The following is a 24,590-nucleotide window of genomic DNA, read 5'->3' as shown; positions in this document are numbered from 1 at the left end:
GCTGGATCAGGGCCATGGGTGGGGTTTCTGCACCCCTGCAATAAGGCATGATTGGATCCATGGAAAGGAAGCATTTTGTTCCTTGGCTCTGTGTCTGAGCACCAGGGACTTGTCCACCATCCCATGCTTTGCCTGCCAAAGGGAGGTTCCCCCCCCCCCCGTGCGCTCTTGAGAAGGGCCTTCCTTTGCAGGCCTCACACTGTCTCATCCTTGGCTGGTTTTGAAGGGGTAATAATGGATGACACCTGGCAACCAAATGCAAGGGACGCCTTGCTAACCTCAGGGATGTGGGTTCTAAATAAATGTGTTATGGTTAACTGGAAAGCTCTAAGAGGCATTGAAATGCATGGTGGGGTTGATGAGGCCTGCAGGTGGAGCTCTTGATTTATCTAACTCTTGATTTAAAGAATGCATTGGTTACAGTACTGGAAGCCCCTGAAATGGAACAGAAAGGTGGGGTAAAGCATTTGTCCACAGCTTTAATTGACAAAAATGGCTTCACGGTATTTCCTGTGCTCGTGTTCACAACAACCCTGCGAGGTGCACTTATCTGCAATTTTACAGGTGAGTGAACAGATGAGTGTTCAGATAGGGAATGCATTACGGTATCACATTAAACCTGCTGTAAGTTATTTTAATTGACTTTCCTGAGCAACCCCCCTGCACAGTTCAAGCCCCCAGCGGGTGGGGGTGGGGCTTGAACTGTGCAGAGCATGAACTGCATTTTGTGGACCACACACACACACCCACACACACCCTGCAAGGGTGATCTTAAGATACGCTTGAAGGACGAAGGAAGTTGCCAACCTGTCTCTGTTCTTGCTTGGGAAATCCAAACTTTTATCTCTGATCAGTGGAGATAAGAGCAGACATTTCTTGCAGAGAGCTGGAGGGAGAAGGGCGGGTCCTGTGGAAGAAGCTCATGGGCTAGATGGAGAACCGTGCAGGCTGGACCTGGAACACCAGTAGGAGGTTCCCCAGCCCTGTTTTAAGGGATGCCTCTTACTTCCCAAAACAAAAACCCAGCTGCGCAGACTTTTCCATTGCCTGCTGCAGATGGTCTTCTAGCCAGATTTATTTATCTATCATATGGCACATTTACATTGCATTACAGTAAAAACATAGAGCATAATAAATATGAAATGTAAAATATGAAATATAGACAGGAATATTACAAACATATGTCTAGGTTACAGATATAGTTTTTTACGTCAGTTGTTACAGCTAGGAAATCAGCAAAGTCTCCGCTGTAGGCTCTCATGTTATTTAGAGACAACTGAATGACTTGCATGTAGGAAGATGTTTATTGTGGACATCGACTCATATTTTCCTGGGTTTAAAAATGTGTTATAATTGTTGCATACTTTTGAGTGGCAAAATACATGGAAATAATGTTCAACAATGAGGAAAGTGTTCTGCTTAATTGATGAAAGACTGTGGTTAATTCAAGAATTAGGCAGAGCTGTTGCTGCTTTCCTGAACAACCATAGTTATAGAGATATGAGGTGTAAAAATAACACAGGGCAGAATTTAAGGTACACTCATTTTATTCATGACATTCACTCTGTCACTGTATGTTGGATAGTTTGTTTTTCAGCCCCACAATCACAATTTGATGATGTTGTTTTGCCCTATAAATGTATAAAGGGCATCTGCACATCTACCATGACCCGTGCGAATTCGGTTCAAGGTTGTCCATATCGCACGGGGCTGGTCAAATCCAGGTGGTTTTTCCAAGATGCAGGGCAAGCTTCGGCACTGTGGAGGGCAATCGGTGTTGTTTCCACGTGTTGTGGATATTGAAATCATCTTCTAGAAGAGCTTTAGCAGTAGAAATGGCTGGATGTCTTGATCTTAGCCTGTTTCATTCCAAGTGGGTTACGTCATTTAATATTGGTAATTGGAGATTGTCAATAATCTTCCAGTATTCTTGAAGAAGGGCGTTCTTTTGTCTTGTATCCGGAGGTGGTATATGGCTCAAAACAGGCAGCCAGTATGTGGGAGTAGATCGTATCATCCCACTAACAATACGCATTGACTCATGCAGTTGTGCATCGATCTTTCTCATGTGCGGACTATTAAGCCACACTGGGGCACAGTACTCTGCTGCTGAGTAAACCAGACTGAGTGTGGTGAGAACAGGTCCTTAACAGAAGGGTTTGAGAAGGCTGCCAGCACAGCACATTAACAAACAAAAATCCGATCCTTTCTTCGGTTGCAGATCATGCCCACCGCATTTTTTATTTGCTTTGCCTTGGCATCCTGTGTTGCAATGGAGACGAGAGGCTGGTTGACTCCTGCAGAAAACATGCCAGGCTATCAAGCAGATGATCACATATTTTCTTCGCCACTCAGTTCCCACACAATGGTCTTCTACTGGCAGTCGATTTGGGAGAATGACATTGCCAAGGCCTTGCGGTTCATCTTGCTGGTTGGTGTTTCTTCCTCCAACTCCTCCCCTTCCATGGTGCAGCTCTCTAACCATAGAAAACCCTCCTATTCTTAACAACCAGGGTGCCTGTCTATCGTCTGCCTATTTCATTTTATTTTGGGCATCAATCCTACGCAAGTTTAGACAAAAAGCAGCTGGTTGGGGCATGCTGGGAGCTGTAGGGCTTATTTCTGCCTAAACATGCATAGGGTTGCACCCTTTACTTATATCCCCCTTACTGCCCAAGAATGCTATTCAAGGTAGCTCATCGTAAAATCCAGATGAAAACAGAATCTTAATGAAAGCATAACATAAAAACCAAAACACAATCAAAAACAACAGTGAAGGAAATAAGCAACCCCAAACCATGTTAAACCTTTTCAGCCACAAATCAGTCTTAAGGCCAAAGGCCTGCCTCAAGAAATACGTCTTTGTCTGCCGGTAGGAGGAGAACAGAGAAAGAACCACCCTGGCTTCCCCTGGTAGGGAGTTCCAGAGTCTGGGAGCAGCCACTGAGAAGGCCCTCTGCTTTGAGAGCAGGACACTGAATTCAGGGGGGCTCTGCTACTTGGTCTCTCTCAACAGGGCATTCATCAAGGTGGAGTGCAAGGCTGTCTCTGTGGTGGCCCCACTGCTGTGCAATCTCTCCTTAAAGAAGGCCGGCAACTTGGGCTGTCTTCCTTCACATCTGCACTACTTACTCAGTCTAAACAACTTTGAAACTGATTCAGGGGTGCCAGTTTTCCACCAAAGGATCCTGCGGGCTGGCAGTTCAACAGGTTCAAAACCTGACTTCTCTGCAGTGTGGACATGTTTTGGAAGACACGTTTCTCTTTTCCCACCTGTGGCTCTTTAGTGAGTGAATTGTTTTAAGGCAGAAGTGGCTTGGCTGATTTAGGCTGCATTTTCATTGTCTATCTCAGTTTTACTTGAACTTTATTATATTTGCAAATGCAGCCGTCGATTAGCAAAGAGCTTTGGTTTTCTTAAAAGAAAGAAAGAAATGTTAATCTATATTGTGTGAAGAAGTGTCATTCTTTTTTTTTTATTTTCTTGTTTGCATCTGTTCATGGCACACAGCCAACTAGTTTTAATTGGTGGCTTCAAGATGTAGGGCAGCATTGGACTACAACCCCCATCATCCACCACACCAGCTGGGGATAATGGGAGTTATAGTCCAACACATCTGGAGGGCACGAAACTGTGGAAGGCTGATCAAGCATTACTAACATCTCTCTCCCCTCCCCCCTCCACACACCATGCCTCATTCTATAAACCTCTATCATGTCTCCCTTTAGTTGTCTTTTTCTAAACTGCTCCAATCCCCTGGTTGCCCTTGCCTACCCCCTTCTCGAGAAGAGCCTCAGGTCAGTGGCAGAGCTCCCGCTTTGCATGTAGAAAGCCCCAGGTTCAATCCCCAGCATCTCCAGGTAGGGCTGGAAGAACTCCTGCCTGAAACCCCGGAAAGCTGCTGCTGCCAGTCATTGTTGACAATACTGGGCTAGGTAAACCGCGGGTCGGATTCAGTATAAGGCAGCTTCTGGAGTCCCTATATTCTATATCCTATATTCCTACATGTTCCTCTGCCCCTACAGACAATCCATTTATTTAACTAGAATGTGTTTGGCCATAGCATGAAGAACTTCATCAGGAGGGCTTTAAAATGAATCCTACGGGGAAGGGAGATGTAATGTTGGGGGTAACAGTGGACATAGGCGCATGCACTGCAATGGAGAGAACAGCTCTGATAACGCCCAATAATAGTCTTCAGACACATGTAGGAAGAAAGCCAGACTATGAAGCACATGGTCTTCGATGTCTATATACTAATGCCCAGAGCATGGGAAACAAACAGAACGAACTTGAACTCTTAATACAGGAGGGAAATTATGACTTGATAGGTGACCTACAACACCTTCTAGAACTAACACCAAAAAAAGATGTCCTCTTCATCATAGGGGATTGGAATGCTAAAGTCGGAAGTCAAGAAATCACCGGGATAACAGGCAGGCATGGCCTTGGTGTACAAAATGAAGCAGGACAAAAGCTAATAGAGTTTTGCCAAGAGAACATGCTGATCATAGCAAACACTCTTTTCCAACAGCACAAGAGGCGACTCTACACATGGACGTCACCAGATGGTCAATATCGAAATCAGATTGATTATGTCCTTTGCAGCCAAAGATGGAGAAGCTCCATACAGTCAGTCAAAACAAGACCTGGAGCTGACTGTGGCTCAGATCATGAGCTGCTTCTTGCAAAATTTCGGCTTAAATTGAAGAACGTAGGGAAAACCACTAAACCTTTCAGGTATGACCTAAATCATATCCCTGATGAATATACAGTGGAGGTGAGGAATAGATTTCAGGGATTAGACCTGATAGACAGAGGTCCTGAGGAACTATGGACGGAGGTCCGTAACATTGTTCAGGAGGCAGCAACGAAATCCGTCCCAAAGAAAAAGAAATGCAAGAAAGCCAAGTGGCTGTCTGATGAGGCTTTACAAGTAGCTCACGAAAGAAGGGAAGCGAAAAGCAAAGGAGAAAGGGGAAGATATACCGAACTGAATGCAGAGTTCCAGAGAATAGCAAGGAGAGACAAGAAGGCCTTCTTAAATGAACAATGCAAGGAAATCGAGGAAAACAACAGAATGGGAAAGACTAGAGATCTCTTCAAGAAAATTGGAGATCTCAAGGGAACGTTTTGTGCAAGGACGGGCATGATAAAGGACAAAGAAGGCAGGGACCTAACAGAAGCAGATGAGATTAAGAAGAGGTGGCAAGAATACACAGAAGAACTATACAGGAAAGATCTGAATGTCCCTGATAGCCATGAGAGTGCGGTCACTGAACTTGAGCCGGACATCCTAGAGAGTGAAGTCAAGTGGGCCTTAGGAAGCATTAGTAACAACAAAGCTAGCGGAGATGACAGTATTCCAGCCGAGCTATTTAAAATCCTAAAAGATGATGCTGTTAAAGTGCTGCACTCAATATGCCAACAAATCTGGAACACTCAACAGTGGCCACAAGACTGCAAAAGGTCAGTTTACATTCCAATTCCAAAGAAGGGCAACGCCAAAGAGTGTTCAAACTACCGCACAATTGCGCTCATTTCACATGCCAGCAAGGTGATGCTCAAAATCCTACAAGCTAGGCTTCAGCAGTATGCGAACCGAGAACTACCGGAAGTACAAGCTGGGTTTCGAAGAGGCAGAGGAACTAGAGATCAAATCGCCAACATTCGCTGCATCATGGAGAAAGCAAGAGAATTCCAGAAAAACGTCTATTTCTGCTTCATTGACTACGCTAAAGCCTTTGATTGTGTGGATCACAACAAACTGTGGCAAATTCTTAAAGTGATGGGAGTACCAGACCACCTTACCTGTCTCCTGAGAAACCTGTACGAGGGTCAAGAAGCAACAGTAAGAACCAGACATGGAACAACCGATTGGTTCAAAATTGGGAAAGGAGTACGACAAGGCTGCATATTGTCACCCTGCTTGTTTAACTTATATGCAGAGTACATCATGAGAAATGCCGGGTTGGATGAATCAGAGGTCGGAATTAAGATTGCCGGGAGAATTATCAACAACCTCCGATATGCAGACGATACCACCCTAATGGCAGAAAGCGAAGAGGATCTCAAGAGCCTCTTATTGAGGGTGAAAGAGGAGAGTGCAAAAGCTGGTTTGAAACTCAACATTAAAAAAACTAAGATCATGTCATCTGGCCCTATCACTTCCTGGCATATAGAAGGGGAAGAAATGGAAGCAGTGACAGATTTTACTTTCTTGGGCTCCAAGATCACTGCAGACGGTGACTGTAGCCATGAAATTAAAAGACGCTTGCTCCTTGGGAGGAAAGCTATGGCCAACCTAGACAGCATAGTAAGAAGCAGAGACATCACCTTGCCGACAAAGGTCCGTCTAATCAAAGCTATGGTTTTCCCAGTAGTAATGTATGGCTGTGAGAGCTGGACTATAAGGAAGGCTGAGCGCCGAAGAATTGATGCTTTCGAACTGTGGTGCTGGAGAAGACTCTTACGAGTCCCCTGGACTGCAAGGAGGTCAAATCAGTCCATCCTAAAGGAAATCAACCCTGACTGCTCATTGGAAGGACAGATACTAAAGCTGAAGCTCCAATATTTTGGCCACCTAATGTGAAGAGAAAACTCCCTGGAAAAGACCCTGATGCTGGGAAAGACTGAAGGCAAAAGGAGAAGGGGACGGCAGAGGATGAGATGGCTAGATAGCATCATGGATGCAATGAATATGAACTTGAGCACGCTCCGGGAGAGAGCGCAGGACAGGAAGGCCTGGCGTGCTATGGTCCATGGGGTCACGAAGAGTCGGACACGACTGAACAACAACAACAGGTGTAACTGAGACTTGGTGGGATGACTCTCATGACTGGAATACAGCAATTGAAGGATATAACTTGTTCAAAAAGAACAGGAGGAACAGAAAGGGAGGTGGAGTTGCACTGTATGTGAAAAATACATATCTCTGCACAGAAATACAGGCGGATGAGCTTGGTAGCCCCATCGAGAGCATCTGGATCAAAATAAATGGAGCAAAGAATAAAAGGAACCTGATGGTCGGAGTCTACTACCGGCTGCCCAATCAAGGAGAAGATGAGGAAGAAACTTTTGAAAAGCAAATAGCCAATGTTTTAAGGAAGCATGATGTAGTAGTAATGGGGGACTTCAATTTCCCCGATATTTGTTGGGAGACAAATTCTGCAAAACATGGCCCCTCCAGGAAATTCCTGACTTGTGTGGCGGATCACTTCCTCCTACAGAAAGTAGAGGACGGAACTAGAGGATCGGCTATCCTTGACTTGATCCTAACCAACAGAGATGACTTAGTGGATACAGTAGCAGTTACAGGAACTCTGGGGGAAAGTGACCATGTTGTGCTTGAGTTCTTGGTTCTAAGGGAAGCAAAAGCCGAGTGTAGTCAAACGCGTACCCTGGATTTTAGGAAAGCTGATTTTAATGAACTCAGAACAATGATCAGTAAGGTCCCATGGCAAGCGATGCTAATGAGAAAAGGAGCCCAAGATGGGTGGGAGCTTTTAAAAAAGGAAATTCTCAAGGCACAATTACAAACAATTCCAACAAGAAGAAAAGGTGGAAGACAACAGAAGAAGGCAATGTGGCGTCACAAAAAGCTTAGAGATGACCTGAAAACAAAAAAGGACCCATATAGGAAGTGGAAAGAAGGCCAAGTAACTAGGGATGTACAAAACACTTAACCTGGTTTCATCCAGGGACATCCGCGGTGGGGGGGAGGCGCGCCGTCCCTCCCCCCAATATCCTCAATGGGGGGGAGGTGATCCGTTCCTCCCCCCGGAATCCTGCCCAGCCAGCTCCGCTCTGCGGCCAGGCCATGGAGCCGCTGGCCAGGCCAACCCGCAGCGGGGCCTCTAGCCGCTGCCTGGCTTCTGTGGACGCAAATGGCATCCTGAGTAGGGGACGCCATTTGCGTCCCTATGGTAGCCCGTGATAGGCTACGTAAATATTTACATAGCCTATGACGGCTAAAGCGGGAACACAAATGGCGTCCCCTATGCCATTTGCATTCCCATTTTCTCCATGATAGGCTGCGTAAATATTTACGTAGGCTATGACGGCTAAAGCAGGAATGCAAATGGCGTCCCCTATGCTGCTGCTGGAGCTGAAGCTGCCAGCGGAGCTGAAGCCGCAGCCGGAGCCGCAGCCAGGTAGGCTCCGTTTTGTGGGGCTTTCGCAGGGTGGTGGGGTGGGTTGCTCCATTCTGCCATGGATTCTGGGGGGCCAAATTCATTGGAATTCGGCCCCCCTGGAATCCGTGGCAGAATTCTCTAACATCCCTACAAGCAACAAAGGAAGAGGACAGGCAGGTAGCACAGAATTGCAGGGATGGCGTCAAGAAGGCTAAAGCTGAGAACCAGCTGAGGTTAGCGAGGGAGGCTAAAAACAACAAAAAGGCTTTCTTCAGCTACGTGCATAGTAAAAGGCAGAGGAAAGAAATGGTGGTTCAGCTATTAAGTAAGGATGGCAAAATGATAACAGATGACAAAGAAAAGGCAGAGGAGCTCAATTCCTACTTTGGCTCAGTATTCTCCCAAAGGAGGGTCTATGACCCCCCCTGGCAAAGGCAAATTACAGGCTGAAGGGGCAGGATTGCAGCTTGAGATGGATAGGCATATGGTCAAGGAACACCTAATTACTTTGAATGAGTTCAAATCTCCAGGGACAGATGAACTGCACCCTAGAGTAATAAAGGAACTGGCAGAAGAACTCTCAGAACCGCTGTCTATTCTCTTTGAGAAATCATGGAGGACGGGGGAAGTGCCAGATGACTGGAGGAGGGCTAACGTTGTCCCTATCTTCAAAAAGGGTAAAAAGGAGGAACCTGGGAACTACAGACCAGTCAGTCTGACATCAATCCCTGGGAATATTCTGGAGCAGATGATAAAGCAATCCCTCTGGAAGCACCTTGAAAACAATGCAGTGATTACTCGAAGCCAACATGGATTTGTCAAGAACAAGTCCTGCCAGACAAATCTGATCTCATTTTTTGATCAAGTCACCTCACTTGTAGACCATGGGAATGCTGTGGACATCATATACCTCGACTTCAGCAAAGCTTTCGACAAAGTGCCCCATGATCTCCTGGGGAGCAAACTAGCTCGAAGTGGGCTAGATGAAACAACGGTCCGGTGGATCCACAGCTGGCTACAGAATCGGACTCAAAGAGTGCTCATCAATGGGACCTTCTCAAACTGGGGAGAGGTCACGAGTGGGGTACCGCAGGGCTCAGTCCTGGGCCCAGTGCTCTTCAACATTTGTATTGATGACTTGGAGAAGGAGGTGCAGGGAATCCTGATCAAATTTGCAGATGACACCAAATTGGGCGGGATAGCTAATACTTTGGAAGACAGAAACAAATTTCAAAGTGATCTTGATAGACTGGAGCGCTGGGCAGAAAACAACAGAATGACATTGAATAGGGACAAATGCCAAGTTCTGCACCTAGGAATAAGGAACCAAATGCACAGTTACAAGATGGGGGATACGTGGCTCAACAACAGTACAAGCGAGAAGGATCTTGGAATTGTTGTCGATCACAAGCTGAATATGAGCCAACAATGTGATGTGGCTGCAAAAAAGGCAAATGCTATTATATGGGGCTGCATTAATAGAAGCATAGCTTCCAAATCCCAGGAAGTACTAGTTCCCCTCTACTCAGCACTGGTTAGGCCTCATCTGGAGTACTGTGTCCAGTTCTGGGCACCACACTTTAGGAAGGATGCAGACAAACTGGAGAGGGTTCAGAGGAGGGCAACAAAGATGATCAGGGGACTGGAAACAAAGCCCTATGAAGAGAGACTGAAAGAACTGGGCATGTTTAGCCTTGAGCAGAGAAGGCTGAGGGGAGATATGATTTGTTGTTCAGTCGTTCAGTCGTGTCCGACTCTTCGTGACCCCATGGACCAGAGCACGCCCGGCCTTCCTGTCCTGCGCTTTCTCCCGGAGCGTGCTCAAGTTCATATTCATTGCATCGGTGATGCTATCTAGCCATCTCACCCTCTGCCGTCCCCTTCTCCTTTTGCCTTCAGTCTTTCCCAGCATCAGGGTCTTTTCCAGAGAGTTTTCTCTTCGCATTAGGTGGCCAAAATATTGGAGCTTCAGCTTCAGTATCTGTCCTTCCAATGAGCACTCAGGGTTGATTTCCTTTAGGATGGACTGATTTGACCTCCTTGCAGTCCAGGGGACTCGTAAGAGTCTTCTCCAGCACCACAGTTCAAAAGAATCGATTCTTCGGCGCTCAGCCTTCCTTATAGTCCAGCTCTCACAGCCATACGTTGCTACTGGGAAAATCATAGCTTTGATTAGACGGACCTTTGTCGGCAAGGTGATGTCTCTGCTTCTTACTATGCTGTCTAGGTTTGCCGTAGCTTTCCTCCCAAGGAGCAAGCGTCTTTTAATTTCATGGCTACAGTCACCGTCTGCGGTGATCTTGGAGCCCAAGAAAATAAAATCTGTCACTGCTTCCATTTCTTCCCCTTCTCTATGCCAGGAAGTGATGGGGCCAGATGCCATGATCTTAGTTTTTTTAATGTTGAGTTTCAAACCAGCTTTTGCACTCTCCTCTTTCACCCTCAACAAGAGGCTCTTGAGATCCTCTTCGCTTTCTGCCATTAGGGTGGTATCGTCTGCGTATCTGAGGTTGTTGATAATTCTCCCAGCAATCTTAATTCCGACCTCTGATTCATCCAATCCGGCGTTTCTCATGATGTACTCTGCATATAGATTAAATAAGCAGGGTGACAATATGCAGCCTTGTCGTACTCCTTGCCCAATTTTGAACCAATCGGTTGTTCCATGTCTGGTTCTTACTGTTGCTTCTTGACCCTCATACAGGTTTCTCAGGAGACAGGTAAGGTGGTCTGGAACTCCCATTTCTTTCAGAATTTGCCACAGTTTGTTGTGATCCACACAATCAAAGGCTTTAGTGTAGTCAATGAAGCAGAAATAGACATTTTTCTGGAATTCTCTTGCTTTCTCCATGATGCAGCGAATGTTGGTGATTTGATCTCTAGTTCCTCTGCCTCTTCGAAACCCAGCTTGTACTTCCGGTAGTTCTCGGTTCGCATACTTCTGAAGCCTAGCTTGTAGGATTTTGAGCATCACCTTGCTGGCATGTGAAATGGGCGCAATTGTGCGGTAGTTTGAACACTCTTTGGCGTTGCCCTTTTTTGGAATTGGAATGTAAACTGACCTTTTGCAGTCTTGTGGCCACTGTTGAGTGTTCCAAATTTGTTGGCATATTGAATGCAGCACTTTAACAGCATCATCTTCTAGGATTTTAAAAAGCTCAGCTGGAATACTGTCATCTCTGCTAGCTTTGTTGTTCGTAATGCTTCCTAAGGCCCACTTGACTTCACTCTCTAGGATGTCCGGCTCAAGTTCAGTGACTGCACTCTCATGGCTATCAGGGACATTCAGATCTTTCCTGTATAGTTCTTCTGTGTATTCTTTCCACCTCTTCTTAATCTCATCTGCTTCTGTTAGGTCCCTGCCTTCTTTGTCCTTGATCATGCCCATCTTTGCACAAAACGTTCCCTTGAAATCTCCGATTTTCTTGAAGAGATCTCTAGTCTTTTCCATTCTGTTGTTTTCCTCGATTTCTTTGCATTGTTCATTTAAGAAGGCCTTCTTGTCTCTCCTTGCTATTCTCTGGAACTCTGCATTCAGTTGGATATATCTTCCCCTTTCTCCCTTGCTTTTCGCTTCCCTTCTTTCCTCAGTTACTTGTAAAGCCTCCTCAGACAGCCACTTGGCTTTCTTGCATTTCTTTTTCTTTGGGATGGATTTCGTTGCTGCCTCCTGAACGATGTTACGGACCTCCGTCCTTAGTTCCTCAGGCACTCTGTCTATCAGGCCTAATCCCTGAAATCTATTCCTCACCTCCACTGTATATTCATAAGGGATATGATTGAGGTCATACCTGAATGGTTTAGTGGTTTCCCCTACGTTCTTCAATTTCAGCTGAAATTTTGCAAGAAGCAGCTCATGATCTGAGCCGCAGTCAGCTCCAGGTCTTGTTTTGACTGACTGTATGGAGTTTCTCCATCTTTGGCTGCAAAGGACATAATCAATCTGATTTCGATATTGATCGTCTGGTGATGTCCATGTGTAGAGTCGCTTCTTGTGCTGTTGGAAAAGAGTGTTTGCTATGATCAACGTGTTCTCTTGGCAAAACTCTATTAGCCTTTGTCCTGCTTCATTTTGTACACCAAGGCCATGCCTGCCTGTTATCCCGGTGATTTCTTGACTTCCGACTTTAGCATTCCAATCCCCTATGATGACGAGGACATCTTTTTGGGGTGTTAGTTCTAGAAGGTGTTGTAGGTCTTCATAGAACCGATCAACCTCAGCTTCTTCGTCATCAGTGGTTGGGGCATAGACTTGAAATACTGTGATGTTGAATGGTTTGCTTTGGATTCGTACTGAGATCATTCTATCATTTTTGAGATTGTACCCCAGTACTGCTTTTCCCACCCTTTTGTTGACTATGAGTGCTACTCCATTTCTTCTAAGGGATTCTTGCCCACAGTAGTAGATATGATGGTCACCTGAATTAAATTCGCCCATGCCTGTCCATATCAGTTCGCTGATTCCCAAGACGTCGATGTTCAGTCTTGCCATCTCATGTTTGACCACCTCCAGCTTACCTTGATTCATTGATCTGACATTCCAGGTTCCTAAACAATATTGTTCTTTACAGCAAAAAATTCCTGACTATTAGAGCAATATGACAATGGAACCCATGACCTAGGGAGGCGGTGGGCTCTCCCACACTGGAGGCGTTCAAGATGAGGCTGGACAGCCACCTGTCAGGGATGCTCTGACTTGGATTCCTGCATTGAGTAGGGGGTTGGACTTGATGGCCTTGTAGGCCCCTTCCAACCCTACTATTCTACGATTCTATGATTCTATGATCTGGTTCATTTAAGAAGAGCCAGGCTAGGTTAGGCCAAGGGTCCATCAAGTCCAGCATTCTCTTCACATGTACAAGGCACCTAAAAGGCTCCCTCAGGCTGATGTGCCATTTAAAAACAAACACGTCCCAACCATAAAGCCAAGCACAGTTTAATGATGGAAACTATTGAGTCACAGAAGCTGCAGCAAAAGCCACATGACAATGCAGCAAAGCTATTAAGAAAACACAAAGCCCCGAAAAAACACCAAAGTTGGGCCAGGGGAGATGCCCTGGGGAGGACATCCCACATCCAAGGCTCCAGAGCAGAGAAGGCCCAGTCTGCTTAACGTCAGAGAATATTGGAACAAAGGAAGCAGCCTTAAACTGGATCAGACATGGGGAGGCTGGTGGCTTAGAATCATAGAATCATAGAATAGTAGGGTTGGAAGGGGCCTACAAGGCCATCGAGTCCAACCCCCTGCTCAATGCAGGAATCCAAATCAGAGCATCCCTGACAAATGGCTGTCCAGCCTCGTCTTGAAGGCCTCCAGTGTGGGAGAGCCCACCACCTCCCCAGGTAATTGGTTCCATTGCCGTATTGCTCTGACACTCAGGAAGTTTTTCCTGATGTTCAGTCGGAATCTGGCTTCCTGTAACTTGAGCCCATTATTCCGTGTCCTGCACTCTGGGATGATCAAGAAGAGATCCTGGCCTTCTTCTCTGTGACAACCTTTCAAGTACTTGAAGAGTGCTATCATATCTCCCCTCAGTCTTCTCTTCTCAAGGCTAAACATGCCCAGTTCTTTCAGTCTCTCTTCATAGGGCTTTGTTTCCAGTCCCCTGATCATCTTTGTTGCCCTCCTTTGAACCCTCTCCAGCTTGTCTGCATCCTTCTTAAAGTGTGGTGCCCAGAACTGGACACAGTACTCCAGATGAGGCCTAACCAGTGCTGAGTAGAGGGGAACTAGTACTTCCCGGGATTTGGAAGCGATGCTTCTATGAATGCAGCCCAAAATAGCATTTGCCTTTTTTGCAGCCACATCACATTGTGGTGTGCTTCACTGCACCTTGGAGAGCTCCTTTAGAGCTCTGACTAGTTCTGACTGAAACTCGGAGCGGATGCGCTGCCCCACTGGCATCGGAGCCACCAGCCTCCACTGAAGCAGACCATTGGTCCATTAAGCCCAATATTGCCTACACTGACTGGCAGCGGCTCTCGGGGGCCCAGACAAAGAAGGCTCTCTTCGCATCACCTGCTCTCTGGCTCTTGTTTTAACTGGGGATGGTGGGTACTGAACCGAGGACCCTCTGAACCGAGGACCCTCTCTCTGGCTCTTGTTTTAACTGGGGATGGTGGGTACTGAACCGAGGACCCTCTGCGTGCCAGGGTGTGCTCCTTCTCCATAAAAGGGCCCAGCTCCATCTCTGGCATTTCCGAGTCAGGCTGGGGGAAAGAGGCTTGTCCGGAATTCTGGAGAACTGCAGCTCGTCAGTGTAGACCAGGGGTGCGGAACCTCCTTGAGCCCGAGGTCCATTCGAGAGAAGCTTTCCAGGGCTGCATTCTGGTGGTGGGTGGAGCTAAAGGGAAAAGGGGCAGGACCAAAAATACAAAACACGCCAGCGTGTTGTAGTGTCAAGCTCTTCCTGCCCATCACTCAGCCGTAGGAGAGGCATTTCCAGCTTTTACAATGGGGGGGGGGGATAACTGCAAAAAAGCTGGGAACCCACCAAAGCATCATCGGTCGGGGAGAGGGGGAGGGGCCAAGGGATGGAGGTGTGGTCAGAATGGGATCCCAGCAGGCTGGATTTGGCCTGTGGGCTGAAGGTTCTGCCCTGCTGATGGAGACACTCCTGGGCTTGCCTCCCGTCGAGCCTGTTCTCCTGCCATCCACATATCTCATTTGTGGGGTGTTGTGGGACATCCAGATGGTGCCACCTTCCCTTTGCAACTTTCCTGTGTTCCCACCGCTTCTTCCAACTTTTTCCTTCCACACAAAAAATCCATCCAGGAGGGAACGCTGGAGCGGCTGTGGAATGCCTTCAGGTTCTTGCTTCTGGCTGGAAGCGTCCTGAGCTGGGTGGGCTGCGTAAATTCGGTCCCGTTTAACCTCAGAACCTGCACCAAATGGGTCCGAAGCACCCCACCCCAGTGGATAACCCGGCTAATGGCCGGACCTGGGGGCAGGCAACTTCACATGGTCCTGGGGGAGCCCAGAGGAGGGCCTCTGACAAAGAAGGGAGGGCCTGAGCAGCACCCTGCCAATTATTCACTGTGTGAGAGAAACACACCTTTCAGTTAGTCATGAATCCTGCCAGTTTCCTCGAGGGGAAGAGGTTAACTGTGCTTATTTAAAGTGTAACATCTCCGAGACCCTGGTGGAGCTGATGGGCGGCGGTCCAGGCAACCCCAGGCTCAAACATTGACAGACACTCGTCCCACACTCCCTGCGGGCGGGGGAGGGCCCGAGGGGACTGAGCCGCGCACGGCTTTGATGCTTTGAAGGAGGCGTTTTCGCAGTGCCGCTCCTAGAGATGCGCCGCTCTGTCAGTCTCAGTTTGGCCTGGATTGGCCGTTTGGTGAGGTCGAGCCGGTGCTGTCCCATTCCTGCATGAGCTAGCAATACTTACTATTTTTGAATCCGTATGGAAATTCATGCCCTTTTCTCTGCACATTTCCGTAACTCTTTGTACACATTTTTACAAGTGTGCATCCGCCCGCTGCTGCTGCTTTGCACTGCCGAGGTGTGGGGGGTGCAGGGTTTTGTTTGTTCCTTCAAAGAGACATTTTGTGCCTGGTTCTCCCAAGGCGCTGCGTATCGGAATGCTTGCAAAAACGCAGGTTTTGGAGCACAACACTTGGCTCTGGGCAGAGGTGAGTCAGGCAAATCTATTTTCGTAAACCCCCAAGGGAGCAAAGATCTTCTTCATCCCTGGTGGCTACTACATACATGTGAAAACTGGGAACGCCTTGCTTCTGTTCCTGTCAATCTCCGCCACCTCGGTACCTTCCAGACGTTTTGGACTTCCAGCATGGCCAACAGTCAGGAATTCGGGCAGTTGTGGTCCAACACAACTGGAGGACGAGAGGGATCCGCGGGGACAGTCTGGTCCAGCCTCCTGTGATTCTCGGTTGGTCATTTCCAAACTGCCAGAAGAGCAATTTTGGACCCGGGCAGGGGATCAGGCGTCTACGATGAAGGGAGGTCGATTTCCGATCCGTTTGGCAAAGCCTTTCTCCGTGTGGCATGTTGGCTAACAGCGCGATCCCATGCACGTCTGCTCAGACGTTCAGTGGGGCTTCCTGCCAGGTAAGTGGGGACAGGACTGCAGCCAAGAGACTGAGCTAGGGACAGGAGCGTCTGTTTGGCGCCAGAGCAGCCTGTCTGGAAAGCGCCTGCATTTTACAAAATGTTCAGCAACCTATCTGTGAGTATTTTCACACACTTTAAAAAAAAAAAACTTTTGAAAGGAACAATGACGTTAGTATGAGAAAAGTCAATGCTTCACAATCAGAGATGTGCCCCCCCCCACACACACTGATGCACAGTAACAGAAATCCCCCACCTTGACCCTGAACGACTGCCCAGCCTCTGAAAGCAAAAACGGGCTCCTCGACTCGCATTAGGACCTCAGCTTCTCCAGGTTGCTTGTCGCGTTTTCTTATGCTGCATCCAGCATGTTGGAGGATGTTTGCAAAGCTTCCAATTAAAATCAGCCAATCAGTCCATTACTACATGTGCTCTGTGAGCAAAGCTCTGTGGATGCACAGGGGGGAACATTGCCTTGGAAGCTTCTGTCTCAGGCACTCATTCTGCAGAAGAGACAAGCCACTGAAATTCTTCTGTCTTCAGCATGAGCTGGAAATGAATACGTTGGCTCTTCAGTGCGTGCTTCTCTTTGTTTTTCTTTGCAGTCCTGCGGAACCTCCTGAAACTGGGTTTCCCCTCCTGCTCTACTGTGTAAGACTTCATCAGTTACATGAAATGTTAACCTGACATTGAAGTCAACACTTTGTGCATCTGACGAAGCAGCGAGTGTCCACAAAAGCTGCTGCCAGAATACATGTGTACAGTGCCGTGAGACTCGCTATTGTCCTTGCTGTGGCAGACTCACACAAGGGCTGCCGCTCCAGAACGGGACCCCATGGAAGAAGCCCTGTTCCACCTTCTTGCCCCTTTCCCGGACTGCTCCAAGGAACTGCTCTGAAAGCTGACACGCTCCAGCACCAACCTGCGTAGGCCCAATAAAAGAGGATCACTTTTTAAGGGTTGGGTTGCTTGGAGCTGGTGCCACTTTCATGGCTCAGGGGCATCCCCATCACTTCTCAGCGCATCTGAAAAAAATAAAATGACATACCTTGTAAGGTAGAGCCAGAGGCAGAGGCAGAAACAGCAGGGGGGTCAGCAGGGTGATCAGGTAGTTCCTGTGGGCCAGGATCTCTCTCCACATGGCGGAGACGGTGCCTCTGCCAGGCCAGGGCTTCAAGGAGTTTGAACCCTTCTCCACAGGCTATATAAAGGCTTTGGAGCCCCCACAGCTGACCTTGGCACCTTCGCAGCTGCCGAGAATTGTGCTGGAAGCAGAGGAGTGAGGAGCAACCAAGCAGGGAGGGGTGGAAGGAGACGGAAATCGTCCTGCCCAGGACTAAGCCACTTTGGCAGCCAGCAAGGTAATTCCTCTGGATCCTCCCAGTTCATTGCTCCCTGGCGTGCAAGTGACTCAGAGGCAAACACCTTGTTCCCCAGGTTGTGCTGGCCAAGCCACCTTCGGTTCCCCGTTCAACCATCTGGAGCCACCTTGCGGGCTCGGGCCTTTTCCATGGGCATTTGCACCCAAATTAGAAGATCCCAGTTGGTGGGATCCAGGTGTTGTCGTCTTTGGTTTGCTTATTACAGCGGATGTACCTGAAATTATTCCATTCTCCAGTCGGATCCTCTTTCTTCTGCGTAAGACTTTATGATATTGTCTGTGTTTTCACAAAAAACACAAGGAGTCTTGTGGAATAAGCATTCATGAGCTCTGATGTATCAGAGCCTATGGTCCTTCCCCTAAAATTAAAGTAAGGTTCCAGTCCTCATGTTTCTGAATATAGGGCCCATTTTAATAAGAACTTAGGAAGCCACCTGATAGGCTCCAGTGCACAGAAGCTTATGCCATAATAAATACCCAACCTGGAGCACTCCAGATGTTTTGGGCTACAACTCCCAGCATTCCTGACCATTGGCTATGCAAGCTGGGGCGGATGGGAGTCGAAGTCCAAAATATCTGGAGGGCATCAGGTTGGGGAAGGCTGCTTTAAGGTGCCACAACAAGGCGCTGTATGGATTTTGCTGCCACAAATATCACCCGGCTCGCCCTCCGTGGTTTTACAGTCTGACAGCAGTGTGGATGAACTGTGTCTTCACATCTGCCCCACTCTGGTGTCTTGAGCGGTTTCTATATGTGACAGATTTTTAACAAAATTATTCCTATGTCATTTGAATGCAAAACTGAAGTTGACTAGTTTTAAAAGTGGATCGACTCCGCTTTCTGTCCTGCATGTGCACAGAGGTGTTTTGAGAGCAGCTCAGAGGGGTTTGTTCAAGTCAGAGAGATACCTTGAGATTAGCCAAGTGACCATCCCAAAGATATGTACGCGTCTGTCATGCACTTCCTCCAAAGTGTCCCCCCCCCCATTGTGAAACAGGTCAGTTAGGGTGAGAGTGAGATCTAAGAACTGCTCACGGCTACCCCAGGGAGCAGGAAAACAAAATGTGCAACAGCAGGAGAACCTCCAAAATAGACCCACGAATTGCAGAGAAACGTCTCAAAGATTTTGTTTGTAAAAACAGGCCCAACACGTTTCAGCGTATTTTTATTTTAAGGCCTACTTTAAGGGGCTGTAAAATAATACAAGACAACACATTACTAAAATAGCACAGACTTTTAGCACAGAAGAACAAAACGTTTAAATCATTGCACACTGCAAATAGGCCTGTGCAGACTTACTTATAAAAACACCTGCCGGAATTCCTGTAATAATGTCTCCTACTAAAATGCTCTGGTGACTTGGAGAAGTGTTCAGAAGGCTGTAGCCCACTGGGTGACTTTGGGCCAGTCCCTTACTCTGAGGCTGACCTCCCTTGCAGGGTTGTTGTGAGCATAAAATGGAGAGGAGGGGGACCATGTGAGCTGCCCTGGGCCCCTTGCAAGAGGAAAAAAGGTGGCATATAATGTAATAAATAATAAATTGTGACTAGTCACCATTGATAGCCTAAGACCTCTGTGACATGAAGTCAGCTTTCCTCCTGCCCCACCCTTTCCTATTTTCCATCTTCCCCTGCCCCACCTGCTCTTTGTAACACCATGCCTGATGAGGAGATCTGGAGTTCCTGAAAGCTTGCACATTTTGGTGACCTTTGATTTGGCCTAACAAAAGCTTTATAGTAATATGGATTTTGGAACTAACCTGGTAATGGAGGTGTGCCCCAAGAAAGACAGAGAAAGGAGAAGAGTGGGATGGGGGGCAGGGGGGGCATAGAGGTGAATTTTAAAGGAGGTCCTTGTTTGCAAGCTGGGATGAAAGATTCCAGCATTACAACAATCTGGTTGTAATGCCCAGAGAAGGCCTAGGGGAGAACATCCCAAACTCACAGAAAGAGGCCTTTGGGAGGCTTGCCCCACACAAAAGAAATCAGGACGCCTTTTCCTCAGAAACTGAGTTCTCCTCCCTCCCAACCCCAAATGTTTTTATTTGTAAAGATTGCGTTATTTTGATATTATTGTTATTTTATTGTTGATGGTGTTGTTTTTATTCCCCCTTTCCTCGCATGTTGGAGGGCAGCCCCTCTCCTTCATTGGCCACACTGGCTGGGAATGATGGACACTACAGTCCAATGCTCAGACAGCAACATGGAATTGGTGCTGTGTGCAAATCTAGGAAGGATGAACACGGAAATAAAAAGCAGGCAAACCGTGCCAAGAATGCTTCTGGGAAAGGTACCAAGGCGCTTCAGCTGTCTTCCCCACCGCACACGCATGCACGCACACGTTGCATGGTGCGAACGTTGCCACCTTTTTAAACTGCCCCCACTGCTCTGCCTTTAATAGTGGCCTGGCCTGGGGAAACAGAGCGGCCAAGGCCTCACTTATTCGCCTCTATCTCCATCCCAGTGGGGAGACCTTGGCCTGCTCGTTCCCTGCAGGTCAGGCTGGTGCCAGAGGCACAAGAGCAGAACCACGGGGGAGAGCAGAGCAGTTGGCCCTTGCGATCCAGGAACTCCCCCAGAGTTCTGTCTCGGAGCCGATCTTTTTGCTATCAGCTGTTCGCTGGATGGTGATGCCATACTAATACATTATGTAAGGTCATTAAGCCATAAAAAACAAACAAATCGTGCAATAATTAATCCACAAAACAGGAGGAGGAGTGAAATCACATCTCTTTGCTTCGTTTGGCTGAGGTTCATGTTCCAAAGAGGCTGGGCAGGGAGATTTTTAAGGAGAGGAAGAAACCACAAAAGCCACGGGAGCTGCTGACAGTGAGCAGGAAGCTGGATCATGGCCAGGCCATGGGGCATCAGGGGGGTCATTCTTCCCCTCCCCGCAATGGACACACCTTAGCAACTGGGCCTCTAAAGCCTTGACTATGCCACAGCATACTGATTCTTGATAACAGCTTGCTTGCTTTCTAAGGCAGGCAACTGCTGGAGGCCAAGGTGGCCTAGTGGTTAGAGTGTTGGACTGGGGCTCAGGAGATCTGGGTTCAGGTTTCCAAGCCCACTGGGTGACTCTGGGCCAGTCCCTGACTCTCAGCCTAACCTACCTAACAGGGTTGCTGTGAGGGCAACATGGAGGGGACGAGGAGGGCCATGTACGCGCTTCCTTGGGCACTTTGCGAAAGGAAAGAAGGGGGATATAAATGGGACAAACAAGCTGGCGCCCTCCCAGCGTTTTGAACAGCGACTCCCGTCATCCCTGGCCACTGGGCATACTGGTTTTGGATGACAGGAGCTGTAGTCCAAAACATCTGCAGGGCACAAGGCTACCTACCCCTCTTCTAAGGCTGGCATCAACCCTTGGCAGTCGTACTTTTTAATTTATTTATATTTATTTGTTACACTTACATCCTGCCCTTTTCTCCTCTTGCAAGGAACCCACGGCGGCTCACACGGTCCTCCTCCGCTCCATTTCATCCCCACAAAAACCCTGCGAGGCAGGCCAGGCTGAGACTCAGGGACTGGCTCAAAGTCAGACAGGGAGCATCACGGCCGAGTGGGGACTCGAACCCGGATCTTCCGAGTCCCAGTCCAACACTCTAACCCCTGGCTCTCCCCTACTTGGGAGTACGTCACATTGAACTTACCGTAAGTTACTTCTGAGTAAACAGGCATAGGATTGGGCCAGCCCTACTCCCTGTCATGGAAGGCTTAGGACACACCAGCTGGGTCGCAAGGCGAGGACATGTTCTGCTCTCCATCAAAACAGGACAGCAACAGAGAAGTCCCGAATCCACTGAGCTACAGGTACATCCAGTTCCACTCAGGGACTAGAATCGTATAATTAAAGAGTTGGTAGGGCCCTCGGACCAATCCAACCCCTTGCTCAATGCTGGACCTGCAATCTGCGTAGAATCACAGAGCTGGAAGTAGGGATGTTGGAGAAATTCTCAATGGATTCAAATGAGCTTGGATTTCTATGAATCTGACCTGCAGATTCTGCAATGGACCGGCTTTTTCTGTGTCACATGGATTCCGTGGATATGTGGACTGTTTTTAACTCGGGGGTGTTGCACAAATTTGCAGCTGCACTAATGCACATTAGTGCAGATGCGTACTTGCACTAATGCATGCTTACACTAATGCGCACTTGCACTGATGTGCATTTGCACACGTGGGACGAAATTCTCATGCAACCCCCAAAAAATCTGATTCAGTCATTGAGTGGATGATGGAACAAAAGATGCCTGAGAACCCACAAAACACAGATGGAACAGATTTTAGAAAATCCGTACATCCCTAGTTGGAAGGTACCCAGGAGGTCATCTAGTCCAAGCCCTCACTCAGTGCCGGATCAGCAATGCAAGATCCAACTGCCGTCCAGCCCCTGCTCAGCTAACTCCAGCAAAGGAGAACCCACCACCCCCTGAATCAGTCTGTTCCACCAAACTGTATATAGCATGATCATGATGGATCGGCTGTTGCATATTGTGTCATTTTTGGTTTATCTCTTGAGTGTTCCACGAGTGTGGTGTGCCAGTGTGAAAATTCCTTCCACCTCCCAAGAGGCAGGCCCCTTGAGATCAAATGTTGGAAGCACAAGAGGGGGGAATGTGCATGCAGGAATTCTTCCCAATAACATCCACCATGTAATTACACCCAGGCAAAGACACAGCTCACAGAGCAACCCACAGGCCATGGGGGCTGGACTGGGCAAGGCCGGCTGGGTGGGTGGGCACGGTCCTGCTTTCCTTATGCATCTTGTTCAGACAGCACTTGTGTGTAATAAGCTTAGGGCATCTGCTGCCCCTCCTGAAGGTTTTGTTCCTTTCAAATGAACCTTCTGGACTTCAGCCCTTTATGCAGAAACCTGCTGCTGCCATAGCAATTATCGCAGTCCCACTCTTCACCAAAGCAAACACTGTGCTCTGAGAAAGAAGGATGGAAACCAGAGTGCTACCACTGACCCATTTCAAGAGGTCTCATAAATCATGCCTGCAAATCAGTTCCCGGAAAGGGGACACACTTGGCCAATGCATCTCTTCGTATTGACAGAGGATGAAGAATCACCTCGCTGGGGCAGACCAGGAGTCCATCTAGCAGGTGATGAAGAAGGTTTTCCCAATTGCTTGTCCCCACATTCTGACCACAGGAGATGCCCTACCTCTGCACCTGTGCAGCCCAGAAACAGGCCTCGTTAGGACCACAGAGAGCGGGGCCTTTTTAGGGGCTGCACCCACGCTGCGGCGCTCCTTCCCATCCGAGGCTCATCTCTTTAACAGCCCTCTGTAGGATGGTCAAAACCATCCCTTGTCTAGGATGACTTGCAGGCCACTAATGGTGGGCCACTTTTTGAACTATTTTCATTGCTGTGGTTAAATTATTTTTGTATTTTATTCTGTTTTGGTGTTGGTGGCCCTACTTTGTTGTATGCCTTGCTGCAGTTAGTTTGTAAAGCGGTTCAGTCATTCATATTGCTTACATCAGGGGAGCAAAACCTCTGGCCTGGGGCCAAATTCCCTTGTTGAGGCAGAAATGTTTTAAGCAAATGAATACATAATCCTCAGTTCCTTTCATCCAGATTTATTACATTTCTGTACCCCCCCATTAGGTGAGGTTCTCTGGGTGGTTCACAAAACAATCAGGTAGCCACTGAGGAGGAAGTGGACTCCGGGGAACAGTGGAAAGAGCTGGGATGCTGGGTCTGGTTTCACACATTTTAAGAAGGGCATGGGACAAACTGGAGCATGCCCAGAGGAGGGCGACCAGCGTGGTGAAGGGCCTGGAAACCAAGTGAGGAACGGTTAAAGAGCCGGGGCTGGTTAACCTGGAGAAGATTAGGGGAACACACAACAGCAGCCTTCACATGTCAGAGAGCTCAGGGGTGGGTTCTCCTTCGCTGGAGATATTTCAGCAGAGGGTGCCTGTGCGACCAGCTGTCCGGGATGCTGCCACTGCGAGATTCCTGCAGTGAAGAGGGGGCTAGTGTAGATGACCTCCAACGACCCTTCCTGTTCTATGATTCTCTGAGGTTTAAAAAAAAAAAAAGATTAACCAGTGTATTATGGCATAAGCCTTCAAGGCCTAGAGTTCACTACATCAGATCACACACACATGCTTAATTGTCCCAAAGAGAAACAGCAGTCTATGTCTCTGTCCCGCCCTTGTCCTGATCTTTCCAAAGCAGCTGATAACAGCAATTAGGAGTCAGTGGCAATGCTCTTTCCGTACAGCCTACAATTACGGTCATAAAATGCCAGGTTGGCTTGCTTGGCAAGCCAGGGATGTTGGCAGTTCAACCCCAGTCCGGGTTCTGCTATGAGTCTTGGGTTTGTTTACAGCCTGTCCCAGTGCCAACAGCCCCAAAGAACAAGGAGGACATGATGCGCTGCACCCCGCCACCTCCCCCACATGTCTGCTAGTGCAGGTTCTGTGTACCTCTTTCCAGGACAAAGAGTCCACAGCTGCACTCCCTCCCTTTGTAACCGGAGAGAGCTTGTCAGCAGTAAACATTGCCACTGGGACCGCACAGTTTAATTGTAATATTCCACTGGTGATGTCTGAATTTCAAATTGCCTAGTGACCCAACCCACATTATTAACAGAGAATGTTCTTTCTGGGTTGTATTTGCAGGATTCCTGTTGATTCATATGTATTTTCTGTACCAACACAGAATACATCAATTCAAAACAGACGGAGTACACTACATATCTCATCACCATCCGCATCAGGTTGGTTAGTCAAGATCTCGTGTCAACAGCAATGCTCAAAAACTGAGCACACGCAGAGACACAGAGGCCTTCTCCAAACAAGCGCCCTGGACTACAGTCCCAAGCATCCCCAGCCAACTGTAGCCCAACACATCCAGAGGGCTCCCAGTTGGAGGAGGGTGATAGAAAGGTGGCCATAAGACAGGCCCTGGAAAAACGGCGGCTGCAAGCTCCCCTCCAAAGAGACACCCCCCCGGGACACCGGCGGAAAGGCTGGCACCAGC

At 48.1% G+C, this 24,590-nt stretch overlaps 1 protein-coding gene across 1 annotated transcript in view; it reads right to left on the bottom strand.

The window, feature by feature from the left end:
- Positions 1 to 17,379, bottom strand: part of SLC13A2 (solute carrier family 13 member 2) — a 32,272-nt gene extending 14,893 nt beyond the window's left edge. The window contains exon 1 of the mRNA XM_084822968.1: positions 17,259 to 17,379. Coding sequence (XP_084679094.1) covers positions 17,259 to 17,351 — 93 coding nt within the window. The 5' untranslated portion in view covers positions 17,352 to 17,379. The remainder of the gene's footprint in view (positions 1 to 17,258) is intronic.
- Positions 17,380 to 24,590: the final 7,211 nt, after the last annotated feature.

This window comes from Heloderma suspectum, chromosome 16 (assembly GCF_057233095.1).
Source record: "Heloderma suspectum isolate Gila_16-S chromosome 16, 16-S_ref, whole genome shotgun sequence".
NCBI classification, from domain to species: Eukaryota; Metazoa; Chordata; class Lepidosauria; order Squamata; family Helodermatidae; genus Heloderma; species Heloderma suspectum.
The sequence above is the reverse complement of the archived record's forward strand: the minus strand, read 5'-3'. Positions and strand labels throughout refer to the sequence as shown.